The sequence below is a fragment of the Phallusia mammillata genome, chromosome 1 (assembly GCF_965637545.1).
Source record: "Phallusia mammillata chromosome 1, kaPhaMamm4.hap1.1, whole genome shotgun sequence".
NCBI classification, from domain to species: domain Eukaryota; kingdom Metazoa; phylum Chordata; class Ascidiacea; order Phlebobranchia; family Ascidiidae; genus Phallusia; species Phallusia mammillata.
This window is the reverse complement of record NC_137252.1, coordinates 716,053-737,286: the sequence shown is the minus strand read 5'-3', so window position 1 is coordinate 737,286 and position 21,234 is coordinate 716,053. Positions and strand designations below refer to the sequence as shown.

Genomic DNA, 21,234 nt, shown 5'->3' with positions numbered 1-21,234 from the left:
ACTCAGCGTCTATTATGTTGCGATGTTCCCTGGTAATATTATAGCTAATTTGAAATTTTGAAATCTAATTTGATTTTCTTTCGAAATAGACATTTGACCAGATGATTTACTTTTAAGTCACAGCTTCTGTGGATAAATATATATGCAACGCTTCAACTGTGGTGGTCAATTGGACTGGATTTGATCAGTTTATCGAAAGCTATGATCTACTCGCAGAGGTAACAGATTATATACCGTAATGGCGAGAGTTCGGTGTTTATAGGCAAAATTAAAAAAGAACAACACTTTACGCGCGACAAACACGATCAAAGAGATAATGCGAGAAAAAGGCACAATCGCGGGTATGTAGATTCGCTACAGAGCTCCACCCAGCGGATCTGTCAAGACGTTTTGTTTACCCAATTTAAATTACGTAAGTTTTGTCCACAACTATGATAGGAGCTGTGTTTGGAGGGGTCAAGCGAGGCTAAAGCAAGTTCCTGCGAATAAACAAATGCTCTGTTTTAATGGACTCAGAGCTGCATGTTAATTTATTCTTAAATATCGCTTCAATACTGAAACAAATCTTCGAGAATGGAGATAGTACATCAGCTATGAGGAAGAGGTTGGCACAATCCAGAGGCCTTCGACAATCACTGTTCTGTAGAGTTGCAATACCGCAATCGTTTTTCTAATATCCCCGATTTGAACATTTTGTAAATGTTGTATTTAGGTTGAGATTTATGTTTTGGAGCTCAACCGAAGAATTATGGCACCGTATGCAAATCTATCAACAACCATTGGAAACCTAAGTTTTGTAACACAATATAATTTTGAGGTAAAGTGTGTTTGAAAGTATTTTAACACAATTTATTGAAATTTAATTGTTGAGTATGAATGGCCAGCTCAATAACAAAAAAAAATCAGAGCCAGAATTTTTGTACAAAACATGATTACGCTTCGACAAGTGCTATTGTACTATTATATTTGCACAGAATGTTCTAACCTGTAGTATACCTAAATATAAATTAAGTTATTGGACTACAACCTAGTTTTCTAATTTACCCAGAAAATAACGGACACGAAAACAGTTTCAAAATACTTTAATCAAAAATAGCTTAACTAGAAAACATAAAAACAGGTTACTACAATGCTGACTGGATGCATAAACGCCAACGTCTCAACTTCCACATCAGTAACAACGTATGGAAATCCCTCATCGAGTTGCTATCCTCCATGTAAGCAAACAAGTCACCTGTGAAATTTGAATTTTAAACTTTAACAACACCTTTTTGTAGTAAACGCGACTACAGAGACATTTCCGTGCAACGCTACAACTGTACTTGTCAGCTGGACTGGACTTGATCAATTCATCAACGAAAACAATCTAACAGCGCAGGTTTAAACCGAGTTTGTGTTTGTTAAACCACCATTTAAAACGAAACTAAAACAGGTTGTGATTCAAGTCGAGGGTTTAAGTGACACAATCTCTGTTCCATATTCTGACAATTCGACTTTAATAGAAGGTCTAGAGTATTCAACATTCTATGAAATTCAGGTGAAAACACTTTTTTCCTATTTGAGTTAATCGAAGTAGTTGCAGGACACCTTTTATTTACAATCAACTACTTTTTTATCGGAATGTATTTACGTAATTTGAGTATTTCAGGTCACAGTAATTATCACTGGTTCAATCAACACAAACATCACATCCAATCTGACAGTAACAACTCCGGGCAATCCCCCCCAAAGTTGTTACCCTAAAGGTAAAAATTTTTGCAGAAACCAAACGTAATTTGGTTTAGTGTTGCACTGAAGGTATGGAAAATAATCATAGTTCATACCAGTGTTTCGCAACAACAATTCCGAAGAAGCGAGCAAACTATGTTAGCAAACACAAACTTTAAAAACCAGACACAATGTTTCTTTCCTATTTGCATTGCAGTAAACACGACTGTCGAGACTTTTCCATGCAACGCTTCAACTGTGCTTGTCAGTTGGACTGGACTTGATCAATTCATCAACAACAACAATCTAACAGCTCTGGTATAAACCAAGTTTGTATGTGGCTAAACGGTTATTTGATGTCAGTATACATGCAGGTTGAAATTCAAGTGGACGGTTTAAATCAAACAGTCTCTGCTCCGTATTTTGACTACTCCACAACAATACAAGATCTCACTCACTCTACTTCGTATGTCATTGAGGTAAAAGCCTGTCGCCTGTGTTTTTGTTAATTGAGTAATCACTGTTTTAGCAGAAAAATAACGTTAATAAACTTTTCCGGAAACCGGAACGTAACATGTACATAAACAAAAGGTATGTTTGTGATTTCAGGTCATAGTGATTGTTACTGGTTCAATCAACACAAACATCACATCCAATGCAACAGTAACAACACCGGGTAATCCCCCTTCAAGTTGTTACCCTGAAGGTAAACACTGATGCAATTTTTTAAGTATTTAGCGACCCCAATTTGTAAGAAACAGGCAAAGTGTTTCTCTAACTTTGCAATCCATAATCAGTGGCTTATTATTATGTATTGCAGTAATTACGACTGCAGAGACATTTCCATGCAACGCTTCAACTGTGCTTGTCAGTTGGACTGGACTTGATCAATTCATCAACAACAACGAGCTCGTGGCGGAGGTTGACAGCAAGTTTGTGTGTTTCTCAAACAAATATTTGTAACCAAACTACATGCAGGTTCAGATAAACATCGAGGGTTTAAACCAATCAACTTCAGTTCCGTACTTTAGCGATTCGGCCTTAATAGAAGATCTCAGTCACTCAACGTTGTACGAGATTCAGGTGAATTTTTTTCCATTGAGAGTTGATTTAACACATTTAAGGTGAAACCTACAAGACTAGTTACGTGTTTGATGTCTTTCAGGTCACAGTAATTGTCACTGGATCAATCAACACAAACATCACATCTAATGTGACAGTAACAACTCCGGGTATTCCCCCGCAAAGCTGCTATCCTGCAGGTAACATTTTTCGTAAAATTAAACAGACATATGAAATGCAGACAAGTGATTAACAAACACGATATTTAAAACGCCTGCAATATTTGTTGAATTACTGCAAGTTTTGTAAAACAGAAACAGTAAATTTTTCATTCCAGTAAACTCGACTGCAGAGACATTTCCATGCAACGCTTCAAATGTGCTTGTCAGGTGGACTGGACTTGATCAATTCCTCATCAACAACGATCTGTTAGCGCAGGTCTATTGGAAACTCTTTGTTGTTGTTTTTTGAGTCTTCATTGTTTGATAAACAAACCTGAAAGTGTGACAATTTTGCTGAAAAAAAAACTAAATTCATCATTGCATCCAAATTACATACAGGTTGAAATTGAAGGCCAGGGTTTGAATCAAACAATCTCTGTTCCTTATTGCAATAAATCAACTATGATAGAAGATCTCCTTCACTCTACTTTGTATGAAATATTGGTAAGGACTTGTTCTCTTTCATATTTGACCAAGCAAAAATAAACAGAAAAAAATCTTAAAAATCGTTTTGTTGAAAATTAAACTGAAATTATTTTTTTGTATCACAGATTACATCCATAGTCACTGGTTCAATCAACACAAACATCACATCAAATCTGACAGTAACAACTCTGGGAAATCCCCCTCCAAACTGTTATCCTGGAACAAATCCTGGGACTAGTGTTGGAATGATTGCTGGTCTGGTGATCGGGCTGTTGCTTCTGGTACTTGTCATTGCTGTGCTGGTGGTTATGATTAAACGTCGAAACAGGTTTGTCATTAACTAATTTGGCTCACAAAACATAAATATGTTTTAGATATTTTTGATCAAAACATTTTGGACAAAATTCTTCTGCTCATGATGCCCGGTAACCAAATTTTTACCACCGACTGAAATTTAGATCACGAATTATTCAGAACTGAAATTTAGAACAATTAAATAGAAACATGACCAACTAAAAAAGTTTAACTCAAAGCTGTTCTGCTTTTGCAGAAATAATAAAGATCCGCCTTCACACGTGGAATTTTCATCGCAAATGTCACCCGCAGGTAACTTTCTCTATCGAAAGTTGCTAATTAACTAATAGAGTTTCACAAAATTGATGAAAACAATACCATAGAGCCATGCTGAAATGTACATAATGGTTTCAACAGGACCCGTGATATACGAAAATCTATCTCCTTCTGTTGTCCCCTCAAAAAACTGCAGAGTCACCAAATTGTTTGAAGTGTTCAAGAAAAATGTTGAGTCAGGACTACTATTTGTCAACGAATTTAAGGTTAGAGAAAACTATAATCAACATTTACGTCCAAGCAATTCAACAAGAAAACAATCAAACCTTGAAAACTCCTTTCACTGGATTTAACCATTTCAGGAAGTCGAAAACCAAAGCAAAAACAACCAGAGAACAAGGGACGTGTCACAATTGCCGCAAAATGCTGTAAGAAACCGCTACAAGAATATTTTCCCTTGTAAGTATTGAAATACAAAATACAAATGAGTTTAACAAATTAGTATATGAAATTGGCTGATTTCCTATTGATCAAAGTCTCGGGAAAAGTCACTTTGTTGTGTTGTAAATCCCTTGATTTATTACTGGCATAGCTGTTGCACATTTGTTTCCGCGACATAACACAATTCACATCCTCATTTTTTGTTTTGTTTTTATTATTTTTATTAGGATAGTTGGTTTTGCTATTTTACTTGTATTAGTTTAATGTGATACCTTATTGGCTACAGTGGATGTTTGTTGTAACACTTCTGCAGGTGTAATGAATCTCAGTATTAATGGCGTTTGTTCAATAGACGATCATGCCCGAGTAGTTTTGCAAGGAAGCGGTGAAAATGATTACATCAACGCCGCTTATATACCGGGTTACGATAACGCGAGGAAGTTCATCGCCACTCAGGGTCCGAAGAAGGAGACAATCAACGATTTCTGGTTGATGGTTTGGCAGGAAAACTCCAACATCATCGTAATGCTTACTGGCTTGGTGGAAAAAGGAAGAGTTGAGTTTGTTATGTGGCAAATATTCATTGATTGACAAAATCAAATCTGCCACGGAGTTAATGGAAAACGAGTATTTTGTTTGTCTAAACCAGTGGTTCTTAGCTCGTGGTCCATAGACCACTAGTGGTCTACGAAGAGTTTTTGGGTGGTCCACAGGACGTCTACTAAACTTGGTGAAAAACTGTTTTTCGCATATTGTATTTTGAAAAACGGTCAGCGTGTTTGTTGTCAGTTATTTAATCTCACTTCTTTTCAGTGTCTACTGAATTTGAGTCAAAAGCATTTGCTTCCTAATTATTTATTTAGTGAATAAGTTTTGACTCAGTGATCGTGGACAATAACTTTTATGTTATTGTAAATAGGTTTTGAATTATTATGTTTCAAGCAAACATGATTATTTTATAGGCCTACTTCAATCTTGCTTAAAAATGTAATGGTCCACGATATTGTTTTTGCTGCGTCGGTGGTCCATGGCCTGAAACGGGTTGAGAACCACTGGTCTAGAAATAACAAAATATATTTTAACTGCAGACAAAGTGTGAAAAATATTGGCCTGATATGGACTCCAAAATCAAATTGTCGTCGAATCTGGAAGTTCGAACACAACATGAGACAAGTCTCGGAGGAATCACATATCGACAGTTCGAATTATCCACAACCAGGGTTTGTGTAAATAACGAAAATGTAACCATAAAACGTAAATGATCAACAAACTAGTATTTGTCTTCCTAAAATTTCGTTACCTAATGTTTTCTTGACTCACACATTGCACGGCGTGTGGGTGACACGTTCCTTTTTCAGTAAAAATGACGTAATAATTGATGCAATTACTTGTTTTCGTTCTCAGGAGCAACGTTTCATAACACAGTTGCAGTTTACAACTTGGCCCGATCATGGAATTCCAGTAACTACATCCAACATGATCCACCTGCGTAACATGGTCGATGATTTGCAAAACACAAATGCTCCAATCATTGTGCACTGCAGGTAAAGACTTGACAAACCCTGTGTTATTTTGACCAATCAGTAAACCCAACGTTTAAATGCAGTGCTGGAGTGGGACGCACAGGTACTTACATAGCGATGGACACTTTGTTTCAAGAACTTGACGACAAAGGAACAGTTGATGTGCCACAAACTGTGTTAAGAATGAGAGAAAACCGAACAGACATGATTCAAAACTCGGTAATGTGCTGCCAACGTTAACTTAACTATAAAAAAACGACAAGAAGGAATTGGGCACAAATTCCACATGTTAACTGCTCTAGAGGGGGGGCATATGATGCAACTAAGACCAGCAACGTCAATCATAGATTTTTTTTTCTAAATTTGTTTTTCTTCAGAAACAATACATGTACGTCTACAAACTTCTCACGGAGCGTGAGAACTTAATTGAAACAGATAAAGATGTGACAGAACTACAATCGATGACCTCAAGTGAAATGTAACTCATTTTGTTGTTCTTTAATCACAACACATGGCTCATTACTAGTATACAATTTTAATTCCTTGCAAGCATTTTGTGGGTGTACCACATTGGTAGTTGTCACTTTGTTGAGTTTATTGTTTAAACTGCTACCAGCTTTTACATGTGAGCGCGCATTAGGCTTTTGTTTTGCAGCACGAAGATGCAAGAGCAAGAATTCAAAACATTGTCAGTGTGGCGATTTGGCGAGGAATGGCAGGAAAATCACCCACAGTTAAGAACATGTAAGTGAATTTGTCACAATGTTTGACCTTTAAAGCACATGAAATATTGTGTTCAGATAAGAACACAGCAGTAAAAATTTGGAACAAAAAACTTGAGATTATACAGCAACTGGATGCCTCGTATATTCAGGTGATAATACAAAATAGAATGTTTCAAATCACATCACGGTTTCAATTTCAATTGGTGGCGTATGTATTGTATCAATACTTTTACACTCATAGATCAGTAGCAAACCGTCCAGGTACAATGTCAACAATTTTTAATGCTTTACATGCACGGCAGAATTTAAATGATCTTTGCACTTGTGACAAAACATTGTTATTAGCTGATTCTTTTAGTCTACTTTAATCCAGTTTTAAATACAGGAACAAGGATCTTCAGAATGTTTCATTGCTGCAAAAAATCCTGCTGCTGGAGAAAAAGAAAATTTCTGGAAGATGATTGTGGAGAAAAAAGCTATGGTTGTCATTGATTTGGAAAATAGCATTAATGTAAGACTGTCATTTTTTCAAATCACAATTTCTTTACGTATTAAAACATAAAATTGTTTTTAGATTCCAGTGAATGCAGCTTTACAATACGAAGATATTTCGGTTTCTGTATGTGATGTAAATGAAAGCAATGTCCACAATCTGACAACTGTTGACGTTTGGTCAACAACCAACGCTTTTGTAAGTTAAAAACTTTAGAACAGCATTGCTTCTAAACTACAAAGTTTGTGGTGGTCTAATGTGTGAAAACATATCAGTACATAATCTATCAAAAAACAACCCAAAAATACCTTTCACAACATAGCATTATTTCAAAATTTGCGTAACTGCTCGGATCAACATACCGACTTTTAACATTTAAACACCAGTTTTATAACATGCATAATGAAACTTAGCTTTAATTGTTTTCAGGCTGATACTCAATTGATGCTTCTGCAAGTCAAGGGATGGAATGACGTGGAACGACCCCCGAAAGAAATGGATTTCATCAAAATTATCGAGGAAATGCAACGGCTAAAGGCCAAACAGATTTGTCAATATGTGCTGGTTGTCTGCAGGTAAAATTATGTTTTCAGTTGACACAAGACAAGGAGATTCGCTACAACTATTTGTTATCTAGTCAAAAGTGGACTGCTAATGAAAGTTTCTAAATCATAAATATGTTGACAAGATAAATATATATTGATATGTTTCCAGCAACGGATCAACAAGAACTGGAACCTTCATCGCTCTGGTCAGCATTCTCGAACGTTTGAAGGCACAAAAGCGGGTGGATGTATTCCGAACTGTGAAAGACCTGAGAGATATGAGGCCGAATATGGTCGACAACAAGGTAACGTTTTTCTTTGGGCTAAGGCGAGATAAGTAGACATCTCTTCAAATAAAGTTTATTTTGACAGGAACTGTACAAATACTGCTACTCGGTCGTCATGCAATATCTGTCTGATTTCGACACTTATTCAAACTTCCAATGATCTGCAAACAGACAACGGAATTATTAAGAAATCTGAGCGTTTGCTTTTGTTCGTTAATAGATTTTCTGTCATTTTTGAAGCATTTGTTGTTTAATCATGCTGATCTGCAATCAGCTGCTTGTGTGTTGCCCCGTTTTCCGAAAATAATTTTATGTGCAAGATTTGTTGAAACTTTAATTCCCAGAATTTTTTCTTAAATCATTTCTGCGTTATCATCCAAAAAAAGATAAATTGTGCTGGAAAAATTCTGTTACATAGAATACAATAAGCAATTAATTTTAGCGTTATTTGAAAGATAGGCCTACACAATAATAAACCCACTAAAATCTATGCTTGTCGTTAGTTGCTAAATTCAAGTTAAATATGTGAGATATTTAAACAGGTGTTATTCAGTTGTTAAGTAAAGTAGTAAAAAAGAATCTACAAAACAAGCAGCCGACACAACGACAGTGAAGCATTTTCTGTTGAGTCGATTTCCATGCAGTAAAACTTGCTGTAAAATGTTGAGGGTCGGACAAACCTTTTGTCACAAGCTCATGATAATCGTAAGTTGCGTGACTACTTTGGACAAAAGTTTCTCTGTATTATTTACAACTCCTTTGCGTATTCCTATCTGCAATACGCCGTCGCGGCGAATTACTCACAGCACTTGCCGCTGTCGCGCTACCCTACTATATCGTGACTTGCGTGTTCTAATTTTTAAAGACTTTTACAAGCTTAAAGTAGCCAAACTATTACACGACTGCCTTTCACATACAACACCCTTTTCACACCTATTGAGTCAGTACAGTATTACAACACACAAAGGGCTGAAAACCAGAATTACTTTCATTAACACCACGTCTATCAAACGATTAATTTGCCATCGAGGTCCAAAAGTATGGCAAGAATTACCACACGATATAAAGTCTCGGCCACGTTCGTCCTCTTTCAAAACAAAAAGTATTGCTTGCATTTATTGAGGCAATATGACCACTCAGTTCTCATACCAGAATACATATAATACAGCTTGATTTTCTATGCCAAAAATTACCCTAATTTTAGCTACCTTTTTCTGTTTTTTATGTCTGTTTTAGTTTTATCTTAGCGTTCTTTCACTTTTATTCTTTTTACTCGTTTGTATTATAACAATGAACTAGATCTCGCCTTCGATTCTACAAACCGTGGGGAATAGATGCTCGATGGCAACATTTTCATCGCGCTAAAGGATGTCCTCGTGCACCCAGGCCTGTTTACAGGATCACAGGAAACGTTCCGAGGAACCGCGCTGAAGTTTCCTGTTAAGGCGGGTTTCATTGGGCCAACAAAACTCGCGAGTTCAACTACTGTCTTATGCAACAGGACCTACCCTGCCAGGATCGTGCGGTCGGCTGCGTTGCATTATGGGATAGAATGGGAGCAGTCAAGCATGAACTGCAGTGGCGAAATGGCTTACTACGCTTGTCAAGTAAAGTGTAAGTAATTACAACCCAAAATTATTAACATTAGCTGAACCATAGTCTGAGTTGTAATATTAATGTGATTTGTTTTTGTACTCACTGATCCAAACATTTGTTTCGAATTACACCTTAGGCACAAGTCAAACAATCTTTTGCGATTTAGTGATACAGTGTATTACTTGTGATGTGATGTGAAGGGAAAAGTTGCTAACTTTAAAACTTTCTCCAGCCATTCGCAATTAAACTTATGTCTCGCTCTTAGTCACAGCTTTCGTGGAGCAATTTAAGTGCAACGCCTCAACTGTGGTTGTCAGTTGGACTGGACTTGATCAATTTATTAACAACAACAAACTTGATGCAGAGGTAATGTTTCATCGCAACAAGTTTATTGGATATTTTGGTATGAACTCTTTCATATTTTTTTAGGTTGAAATTTATGTTTTGCAAATAAACAAGAGAATCTTAGCACCGTATGCAGATCAAAACACAACCATTGGAAATCTGAGCTTTGAAACAGAGTACAACATGATTGTAAGTATGTTATAAATTTTATCACATCTTAATGTTATAAATCGCTACTGTTTTTTATTCAAATACAGTACGCTGTTTGGCGGCAGGTACCAAATAATTATTTCATTTTCCAAAGAACGTGGTCAAAACAAATGTGCAATAACGGTTTAACGTAATCAAACTTAGATTTTTATACAGGAACTCTATATAAAGAACATGGGCTGATAACTATAGTAAAATTAAATCCATTTCATAATTTCAGATCACTACAATGTTTACTGGTTGTCTGACTGCTAATGTATCAACATCAAAACTGGTAACTACATATGAAAATCCCCCATCGAGTTGCTATCCTACATGTAAGCGAACAAGCCACGTACAGAAATTTGAATTTAAATCTCAACAACGATTTTTGTAGTAAACGCGACTGCAGAGACATTTCCATGCAACGCATCAACTGTGCTTGTCAGTTGGACTGGACTTGATCAATTGATTAACAACAACGATGTTACAGCACAGGTTTAAACCAAGTTTGTGTTTGTTAAACCACCATTCAAAACGAAACTACATGCAGGTTGTGATTCAAATCGAGGGTTCAAGTGAGACAATCTCTGTTCCATATTCTGACAATCCGACTTTGATAGAAGATCTAGAGTATTCAACATGCTATAAAATTCAGGTGAAAACATTTTTTTCTTATTTGAGTTATTCGAAGTAGTTTCAGGACACCTTCTGTTTTACATTTTCATGTATTTACGTTGTTTGTGTATTCCAGGTCACAGTGATTGTCACTGGTTCAATCAACACAAACATCACATCCAGTTTGACAGCAACAACTCCGGGCAATCCCCCCCAAAGCTGTTACCCAAAAGGTAAAAATTATCGCAGAAAAGAAATGTAATTTGGTTTCGTGTAGCACTGAAGTTATGGAAATTAAAAATAGTTTAAAAAACATATCACTGTTTCGCAACCACAATTACGCAAAAGTGAGAAAACTATTTAAGCAAACACAAATTTTAAGATCCTGACACAACGCTTCTTTCCTATTTACATTGCAGTAAACACGACTGTAGAGACTTTTCCATGCAACGCTTCAACTGTGCTTGTCAGTTGGACTGGACTTGATCAATTCATCAACAACAACCATCTAACAGCTCAGGTTTAAACCAAGTTTGAACTAAACGATAACTAAACGGTTATTTGATATCACTATACATGCAGGTTAAAATTCAAGTGGACGGTTTGAATGAAACAGTCTCTGCTCCGTATTTTGATTACTCCACAACAATACAAGATCTCACTCACTCTACTTCGTATGTCATTGAGGTAAAAGCCTGTCGCCTGTGTTTTTGTTAATTGAACAAGCACTGTTTTAGCAGCGAAATAACGTTAATAAACTTTTCCGGAGACCGTAACTTAACATGTACATAAACAAAAGGTATGTTTGTGATTTCAGGTCATAGTGATTGTCACTGGTTCCATAAACACAAACATCACATCCAATGCAACAGTAACAAGGAAACGTTCCGAGGAACCGCGCTGAAGTTTCCTGTTAAGGCGGGTTTCATTAGGCCAACAAAACTCGCGAGTTCAACTACCGTCTTATGCAACAGGACGTACCCTGCCAGGATCGTGCGGTCGGTTGCGATTCTACGGTACGACATACCCAGAAAACCAAATTTAACCAACACTTGACTCGATAATCTATAGATTTTTTCCGTGTCCTTGCGTTTTACGTATCTGTTCAACAAAAACGGAATTGTTATGATATAGTGCCCATGCAAAAAAATCACTTGACTTGACAGTGCTTTATGACTTCCATTAAGGTGAAGGTGCCAATGTTTGCAGTAAAACATAAAAGCGCTTTAACGAGTTGGTAAACACCAAAGTGTCGGACGATTCTTAAGAAACACAAGGACTTTCGTTTCTTCTGTCAGTGCGAATTGAGCAATGCTTTTCAGTGTTTCAAGTTCAGAAGCAAGGGAGCGTTTAAGCTTTTTCAATTTGTATTTATTTGAAAAATTATAATCACAGAGTGCCTAACAAAAAGCTTTACGATTGAAGAATAGATTGCTTAATTTAAAACCTAAAAGTCATTTGTTGATATTTCGGTCTGTCAATGTTAGTCATGATATCTGGTCACAAGATTGTGGTGTTGTTGTTTCTTGTTCACTACTCACACACTCAACACAACAGTAAGTTACATCGAAACCAAATATAACTTATTATAAAAACCAAAAAAAATTTTTTTTTCTAAAAAAGGCTTTTTGACAGGTTGTACAAATACTCATCAAGCAGTGAAGGACAGTGACTTGATATTATCTGACGATCTTGTTGATGCAAACACTGCACAGGAGAAATGTTCTTTGCTGGGTGGAAATCTTGCAATGACTGATGACCCGCAGATCAACACAACTCTCACTCAACTCATGACAGACAAATATACGACAGGTTTGCACTTATGTTTATTCAGACAGATATGCTTCAACGGCACTCAAAACCCGTGAAAGGCTGTAAATGCGTAGTTACTTTTTGTTGAAAAATGCTCATGTTGAACTGCATTGCAAAAAAAAACTCAAAAAACAGATTTGCAGCGGGTTTATATCTTTTACGAAGACAAACATGAACGATACAAATACTCAAACAATTCGGCTGAAGAGGATTTCTGGAAAAGTACAAAATCTCTCGGACATCTGTGGTATTTCGGTCTGCTAATCAAGTAAACACATTTAACAGCAACCATGGAAATCGTAACCATACATATGTAAATATATATACATATATTTACTTTATTTTTTTCAACAGCAATCCTAAAAACCAAAGTCAACCAATTTATTTTTGCGACTATGGGAGAAACACTGTCAATGAGCGGTGGAATGTCACTATTGGAAGAAATTGCAGTGGCCTCGCGCCCAATGGAGATTGGAACCGTTAGTGTGAATAAACTTAGTAATTTAGTTAACCGTTATATAAGGCAGATGTCAAATCTATGTATTTAAAAAAATGTGTGTATGAAAAATAACCCAAAATTTGTGTGTAACCGTTTTTTGTTTAAAAAAAAAATGTTTTATTTTTCATAATAACAAACTGGTACGTAAAAAGTGGGTTTGTTTATACAGCCATTCACAAAGAACGAAAACTCAATACAAAACGTAACTGCCATGTTTCAAACCTTGATTTCTACCCTATTGCCATGTCAATAAAAAAGATCTCAGGCTCATTTATTGTTATTTGATTAATTTATGTTTGTTTACAGAATGGACATTACAGTTTTTCTTGTTTTCCGACACTTACACCAGAAAAAGCCGAAAAAAAGTATTTAACTATAGACGCGGAAAACCAAAACGTTCAAGCAAGTTACGAAGTGTCAACGAAACTTTTCAAAACTTCACCATATATGAGGGATCGTTCTTGGCGGAAAGTGGGTACCCAACAACATTTAGGCACCAGACATGCAAAACCTATCGTTGTGCATAAATAGTATTTGCCATTTCTTTTTCAGACGTTAACGTTTTGATTGGAGCTCGTTACCACACGTCGTTACATGGTTGGTATTGGAGCGACGGATCTCCGGCAAACTTTCCCGTTTCCAACGTTACAACTTGTCAACAGGGAGCGTTGCATTATGGGATCGGATGGGAGCAGTCAAGCATAAACTGCAGTGGTGAATCGACTTACTACGCTTGTCAAGTGAAATGTGAGTAATTTCAAGTAAATCAGTCAGCAAAAACAAGTAAATGTCTTCTTGACATTAATTTGTGTTCCAATGATCTTTTTGCAAATATGTTTGCACATACTTTTATATCGTGTCGCTAGACAATATGCTTTTCATGAATATTTAATTTAAACTTTTTTCTAGTTAAAGCGACTATGGATACAACTCCATGCAACCCTTCAACTGTGTTGGTCAGTTGGACTGGACTTGATCAATTCATCCGCAACAATAAACTTTATGCAGAAGTGACATACAGTTTATATACGTCCGTTAACTTCTTGATTTTAACAAATGTTTCGTTTAGGTTGAAATTTATGTCTTGGAAATGAACAGAAAATTCATTGCACCATATGCTATTCTGTCGACAACCATCGAAAACCTAAGTTTAGCAACTAATTACTACATTACCGTAAGCAATGTATAGTAGAAGTACAAATTATTTGTCAAGTTAGAGCATCGTATCAGTGCCTATAAAAATTAAAAGTCCAGACCTTGATTCTTAATTTTTGAATGCTTCAATTGAAGGCATAATTTAAGTGATACAGCTTAAACGTTTCAGATCACTACAATGCTTACCGGATGCTTGAACACTAACGTCTCAACATCGAAAACAGTAACAACTTTTGGAAAGCCTCCATCAAGTTGTTATTCACCAGGTAAGCAAGCGTGCTACGTGTTGTGTGGTATATTAAATTCCAAGAGTTAGGAAACATTTACCGTGTCCAAACCTTAACAACGATTTTTGTAGTGAACACGACTGCGGAGACATTTCCATGCGACGTTTCAACTGTGCTTGTTCGTTGGACTGGACTTGACCAATTCATCAACAACAACAATTTAACAGCACGGGTACAAAATATATTGTGTGTTGCTTTTGGTTTGATTTCTAGTCGACAAACATAAATTGTTGAAACAAACTTATACCTTGCTGCAGGTTCAGATTGTTGTCATGAGTTTGAATCAAACAATCTCCGTCCCGTATTCAGATAACACGACAATAATTCAAGATCTCTTGCTTTCTATTTCATACCATATTTTTGTAAGTAACTTTTTGTAGAATTATAATCCGTCGGTTTTTGACACATGCCATTATAGTTTATCACGTACAACAACAAAACATCTTTGTATTGCATGTCACAGTAATTATCACTGGTTCAATCAACACAAACATCACATCCAATCTGACAGTAACCACTTTAGGTAATCCCCCTTCGTGCGGTTTACCTGCAACGAGTGTTGGAATGATTGCTGGTTTGGCGATCGGCCTCTTGCTTCTGCTCCTTGTCATGGTTGGGCTAATAGTCATGTTTATTCGCCGAAGACGCAGGTGCCTGCAATCGCAGCTGTTTTAATTACCTTTGTTCCACCAGCTGAGCAATTTGTTTACTTTGTTTAAACTCGAAACAGTTAGAGATTAGAACCACAAACTCTAGGTCCGATTGCTGTCCCAACTTAATTTCAATTCCAAACACTCGTTTTTCCCACAGAGCACCATAATAAGCAAAATTTGTTTCCACAGAACTTCAAATAGTAAAGCATCTAAAAAAAACAAGCGACTCAGGAACAGTTTCCACATCAGAGTAACGAAGGTAAGAAAAATTTCTGCTGCAAAGACTCAAGTTTATCGTACAAAGTTTGAACCCAACACATTACACATCCAATAACTTATTGTATGAGTTAAAAGCCTCAAACTGTTGACAATGGAATTTACAATCTGTTTTGCAGCAAACTCTGACGACAAAACTACAGATCAACATGAATACGAAAACTACAGAGCAACAAATGAAAACCCTACATACGAAACAAAAACATAACTAGTTTAATTTTTAATTTGTTATCAGTTGTATCCACTTAGTTTCTTCAATAAAATTGTCAATTTAGTTTCTTAAAATGATAAATGCTTTAAAATTGTTTTTTAGTTTGTCTGTAGTGTTTGTACCGAAAGCTTTTCCGCTGGGTAGTAGCTCGTAAAAGTTTTAAAATAAATTTGATTATTTTGCAAAACAAATGTATAAAAAGCTGTTTTTGTAGAAAGTAAAGCATCTTTGTTTGAGTTGAGTTGAGTTGAGTTTATTTCGCTTGGTGAAAAGAAAACATAGCGACACAATTGCACTAAAGACAATCACCAAGCCGGAAATAGCTGCGCAACGTTAAGACGTTATGGGGCGCAAAAAAGTGGAGGGCACAATTGGTGGATCATGATTAAACGCGCTGCAGCTACACCGTATTATAAGGCGTTATGTGGCAGGAGCTCACCAGAAAGTGAGTTAGGCGCACTGTGAGTATAACACGACTGGGGGGGGGGAACGTTGGTGGGACCAGTCGAGGGGGCCCTAGAATCTAACCACCCGTGTTAGGAAGGAGGGTGGGGTTCGACAGGAAAAGAAACCACCGAAAGAAACCCTGCCGGATAGTTTCAAGCGCCGGAAGGAAGAGCACACACACACACACACATAGGGAATAACACTTTACAGTAATAGTATACTTTAAACTAACTGCAGTTTGTTACTTTAACAGAGTTAGTAATTAAATCATTTACAGAAAATGAGGATTAATAATAATTTAAACCATTTGAAATGGTAATAAAAGCATTATTCATGAGACACATCAAGAACAAACAGAAATAAACAAAAAAGAACAGAAAATAAGCACAAAAAAGCAAAAAGAAAAAAAAAGAAAAAATGCCGAAAGAAATGCATTTGAATCGGTTGTTGTCAGCCCAGCTTACTCGGGACGCATGGCAAAAGGACGCTTCAAACTTGTAATTACCCTGCAACAATAAAAAACACAACACGGCAGCAATTTACCAGTTCCAGGTTGTAGCCTATGCAATATAAATCAGCACATATACAAGACTAACTTATTACTTTACGATTTGCTGTGTTTGTCTAAAACTAATGTGATAAAAGCTTGTGAAATCTTAATGAAAACAAAAACACTGCAAACTTGTGAGTGTGAGTGGTTAATATTGGCATACAATCCATTTTAGTGCACATACAACATGCATGAAGACAGCGCTACCAGAACCGGTGCTAGTGGATTTGTAAACAAACAAAGAAAGAAAAAAAAAAACGTGCACCAAGCAAGGCATCGGCGTTGGCAAAATCATGACGCTGTATTTTTATGAATAGACAGTTAAGTTACTGTGATGTGAAAACAGGCTAAAAATACTCTCTAGATTTAGTCGCCTGAAATTGTTAAGATGCGCGAGAGTCTAGGGTAGTGTGATATTTAAAACTCGTGTGAACAAAACGAAGTGACGTTTGCAATAAATTGTCTTGTTGAACTGGCATTTCGAAGATCTGACGGAATGTCATTCCAGGCTTTTGGGCCAATATATCGCATAGATTGCTGATGGACACTACCACTAACAAAAGGTTTCAAATAGTTAGAATTGGAACGTGTCGAAATAGTTGTAACGTTGGTCTTAAAGAAATCAGCAAAAATAGCTGGAAGTATGTTATTGTTATGCTTGTGCATAAAAGTTAATATTTCAAGCATATAAAGCTGGTTAATTGTGAGCAAGCCATTATTTCTCATCACATTTTCGACATTGTGAGAGCCCCTAACACCAAAAATGATTTTAATGAATTTACTGCAGATACCCTGTAATTTGGAAATTAGTACAGATTGACCATGATGCCAGTTTGTTATGCAATAACGAATGTGAGGCATAATCAGTGAATGGTACAAACTTAACAAGGTGTCTCTATTCAAATAGTTTTTGATTTTTATCACAATTGCAAGGTTACGCTTGCATGTTTGATAAAGTTTATTAATATGCTCCTTCCAAGACAGCCTTTCATTGAGGATTACACCTAAAAATGACAGAGATTGTACTTGTTGAAGATTTTTACCTTTGATGGCCACATTTACAGTATGATGTCCACTTGAATGAAACACCATTGTTTTGGTTTTGCTTATATTTAGGGTGAGTTTATTTGCAACCAACCAATTATATATAGCTTCCATTTCTAAGTTAGCCCTTTTTTCCAGTTCATTTTTAGATTTTGCACTTATTATGATAGTCGTATCATCAGCAAACATTAGAGGAGAGCCATACTGCAAGCAACTCGGAAGGTCATTGACATATATAATAAAAAGTAGGGGACCTAACAGAGAGCCTTGGGGGACTCCTAGTGGAATATCCATTTTATTAGATGATATAGAACCATTATAAAAAACTCGTTGTGATCGACCATTAAGGTAGCTCTCAAACCAATCCAGTGCCACACCTCTAATCCCACAAGAATACAGTTTATTTATCATTATATTGTGATCAATTGTGTCAAAAGCTTTTGATAAGTCAAGGAATATGCCCATGGTATGATGCTTATTGTTTAAACTCTCAGTAACATCCGCTATTAATTTGGTTGTAACATGGCAAGTTGAGTGTTGTTTTCTGAAGCCGAATTGGCAGTCAGTGAAAAAGTTTGTTGACCTTAAGAAAGAATATACTCTATTGTAAACTAGTTTTTCTAGTACTTTGGATAGGTTTGAGAGCAAGCTTATTGGTCGATAGTTTGATACTAGTTTCCTATCACCTTTCTTATGTATTGGAATTACTTTTGCCTCTTTAAAACCACTTAAAAATGTACCAGACCGGAGTGACAAGTTAAAAACATGGCTTAGTCCAAGTTTTACATTTTCACCAAAACTTTTTATAACTTTTACAGGAATTTCATCGAAGCCACAACTCATTTTAGGTTTCATGGATTGTATGATTTGACCAAGTTCACCAGGACAGGTTGGGTATAAGAACATGGAATCCGGGCAGACTTTTGTCATGTAAGAATGATATGGTTTGTTTGGGGGATCTAATTTTGCGGCTAGATTTTTAGCAACCGTGCCAAAGTATTGGTTGAAGTGATTGGCTATTTCCTTGGCTTCAGTAGTAGCATATCCATCAATTAATATTGGACTGGATGATTTTGTTTTGACCCGCCCAAGCAATTTATTGATTGTGGCCCATGTCTGTTTGCTGTTTTGTTTTATAGTAGAAAACAATGTGTGATAGTGGTCCTGTTTTTTCTTAGTCAGCATATGTGTGTAAATGTTACGTATTTTGTTGTATTTTTCCTTTCTACAATCTGTCTTTTTATTCATGTACTTTCTGTATAAGTTTTGCTTAAAAAGGTGTAAACTGTGTAGATCCTGATCAAACCATGTGTTGATTTCATGTGGTGGTTTTGCTAATTTAAATGGAAAACAACTTGCAAAATGTTTGTCAATTATCCCAGTTAATAAACTATAAGCAATGTTGGGGTCATTTTGGGTCATAAGTTGTGAAAGATCGACTTCTTCAAGTAGCAATTTAAATCTATCAATGTTTTTCTTACAAAAATTTCGTTGTCTAGCGGCCTCCGCACTCTTTATTGTTTTTATATCTGTGCACGTTATGACAGGCAAATGGTCTGACACGGAATCTAGCAATATACTGTTGGTGGTTTTGTGTTTGTGGTTGTTTGTCCATACATGGTCAATGCATGTACTACATGTGTCTGTAATTCGTGTAGGTTTGTTGATCAGAGGAATAAATGATTTATCAAAAAGTGACATGGTAAAACTATCAACATGACTGTTGTTTGCGTCTAGTAAGTTGTAGTTAAAGTCTCCAAGTATATAAGTAGGAGATTTCTTATTGTGTATTACTGAAAGTGACGTAGTTAATGTATCCAGAAAGTCAGTTTGGCTTTTGTGGTCCTGTCCTGGTGACCTGTAAATGGTTCCACATATGATTTTTGTATGTGGAAAAGCAATTTGGATAAAAATAGATTCAAATATTTTTTCTTTCATAATGGTAAGATTATCACATATAGAATATGATACATTATTGTTAACATATAAACCTACTCCTCCCCCATTGCTGATGGTACGACTGTTTGATATAAAATTATAGCCAGGGAGATTACAATGAACACCAGGAGCATTTTTCTTAATCCAAGTTTCATTTACACAGATGACTGTTGGTTTAATATTCATGTTGTTGATCAAGCATTCAAGCTTTGAAAAGTTTCTAGGATTTACTAATGATCTAATATTAATACACATTGCTGAGAAACTACCTTTGGAAGGAGCATTTGCTGGGATACTATTTGATAAAACATAGTGACAGGCAGAAGAGTTTTCTTCATTTAGGCAATCATTGTCACATTGATCAACAGGGTTCAAATTTTCATTGCAGTTAAAAATAGAGTTGATGGTGTCTGTATCATGGGTGGCAAATAGATTAGACAGTTCGATATGTGTTAGGGAGGAATATGGCAGTTGGGTGTTTGTATCCAATGATTTTTTACAGGGGATAGGTTGTTCTTTACATTGAGCGTTTCCTTGAGGTTTTTTAGGCGTTCTTTTTGTAAGCATACAGAGTAGCCAGAGCTCAATTTTTGTAACAGTATCAGTGCATTATTACATAAAAGGAAGGAAAATACCACACTATGTGCTAATTTCGATATGACATTGATATATTAGTATGACATTTTAGGATACGGATTGTAAGTCATCTAGGCTACGTATTACCTTTTTTTTGTCATTGACACAAATGAAAATTGTACCATTGTTGGTCCAAGCTGATCTCATTCCAACCTTTTCTTGGACCTTTCTCAGCAACTGTAGCCGTCTCTTCGTCAGCGACTCAGTGATGGTAAACCCGGTTCGAGCAAGTTGTCGTTTACTAAAAAATATGGAGTTTCTGACTGATCTTCTGACAAATTTAATTATCAATGGAGTACCCTTTTTTGCCGGCAGGACATGAGCAATGTCAATGTCCATGGCAGTTACCTGGAACTTAAGTTTTAGTTTTGTATTAAAAAACTTTAAAGTATATTCTACCAAGTCAGAGTAACTCCCCTTGGGTATGTCTTTAGCTCCATGAAGGATTAGGCAATTCCTTCTTCCATATTGCTCCAGGTCGTCAACACTTTGTTGGCAGTCTGAGATCACTTCTCTGAAGCTTTTCATCTCCTGTTCGAGGGCAGAAAGGGTAGAGCGCATTGCCTTCACTTCCTTTTGCAGATCTTCCGCAGGAGCACCTTTTGAAAAAGTAGTAGCGGGGTTAGATTCAACCTGTTCCATTTTGGTTTCAAACTTGTCCTGGCGAATCTTTATTTCCTCCAGAGCTTTTAACATCTTGTCCATCTTAGTGGCAGTTGTTGATCCTCCCATATTTCTTTTTTAGCAAAATCAGATATTCAAAATGCACAAATTAATTTGATACTTTAGAGCTTATGGCTTAAAATTCCTATGCCGACATCAACCTTATTCAAATAGAAATGAACGTTTCCTCGAAAACCCAGTTAATCTGATAGCCGAAAACGCTTAGAACCAAAATATAAAATTTCCTGCAATAAAACAGTACGTTTACGCTTAAACTATAAAGTGTTACACAAAAAAGAAAGTGGAATCTAATGT

General features: G+C 36.3%; 2 protein-coding genes across 2 annotated transcripts; one reads left to right on the top strand and one right to left on the bottom strand.

The window, feature by feature from the left end:
- Positions 1-4,796: 4,796 nt before the first annotated feature.
- On the top strand, positions 4,797-8,168 carry LOC145219308 (receptor-type tyrosine-protein phosphatase alpha-like). Its single transcript, XM_080086690.1, has 12 exons — positions 4,797-4,982; positions 5,516-5,647; positions 5,832-5,971; positions 6,034-6,169; positions 6,328-6,428; positions 6,606-6,694; positions 6,751-6,824; positions 7,061-7,186; positions 7,250-7,366; positions 7,598-7,743; positions 7,883-8,018; positions 8,086-8,168. Exons 1-12 carry the CDS (start codon positions 4,920-4,922, stop codon positions 8,158-8,160), a joined length of 1,335 nt encoding a protein of 444 aa, XP_079942816.1. The 5' UTR covers positions 4,797-4,919; the 3' UTR covers positions 8,161-8,168.
- An 8,725-nt stretch (positions 8,169-16,893) lies between these two features.
- On the bottom strand, positions 16,894-21,024 carry LOC145209014 (uncharacterized). Its single transcript, XM_080079263.1, has one exon. It carries the CDS (start codon positions 20,986-20,988, stop codon positions 20,305-20,307), a length of 684 nt encoding a protein of 227 aa, XP_079935389.1. The 5' UTR covers positions 20,989-21,024; the 3' UTR covers positions 16,894-20,304.
- Between the last annotated feature and the right edge of the window lie 210 nt (positions 21,025-21,234).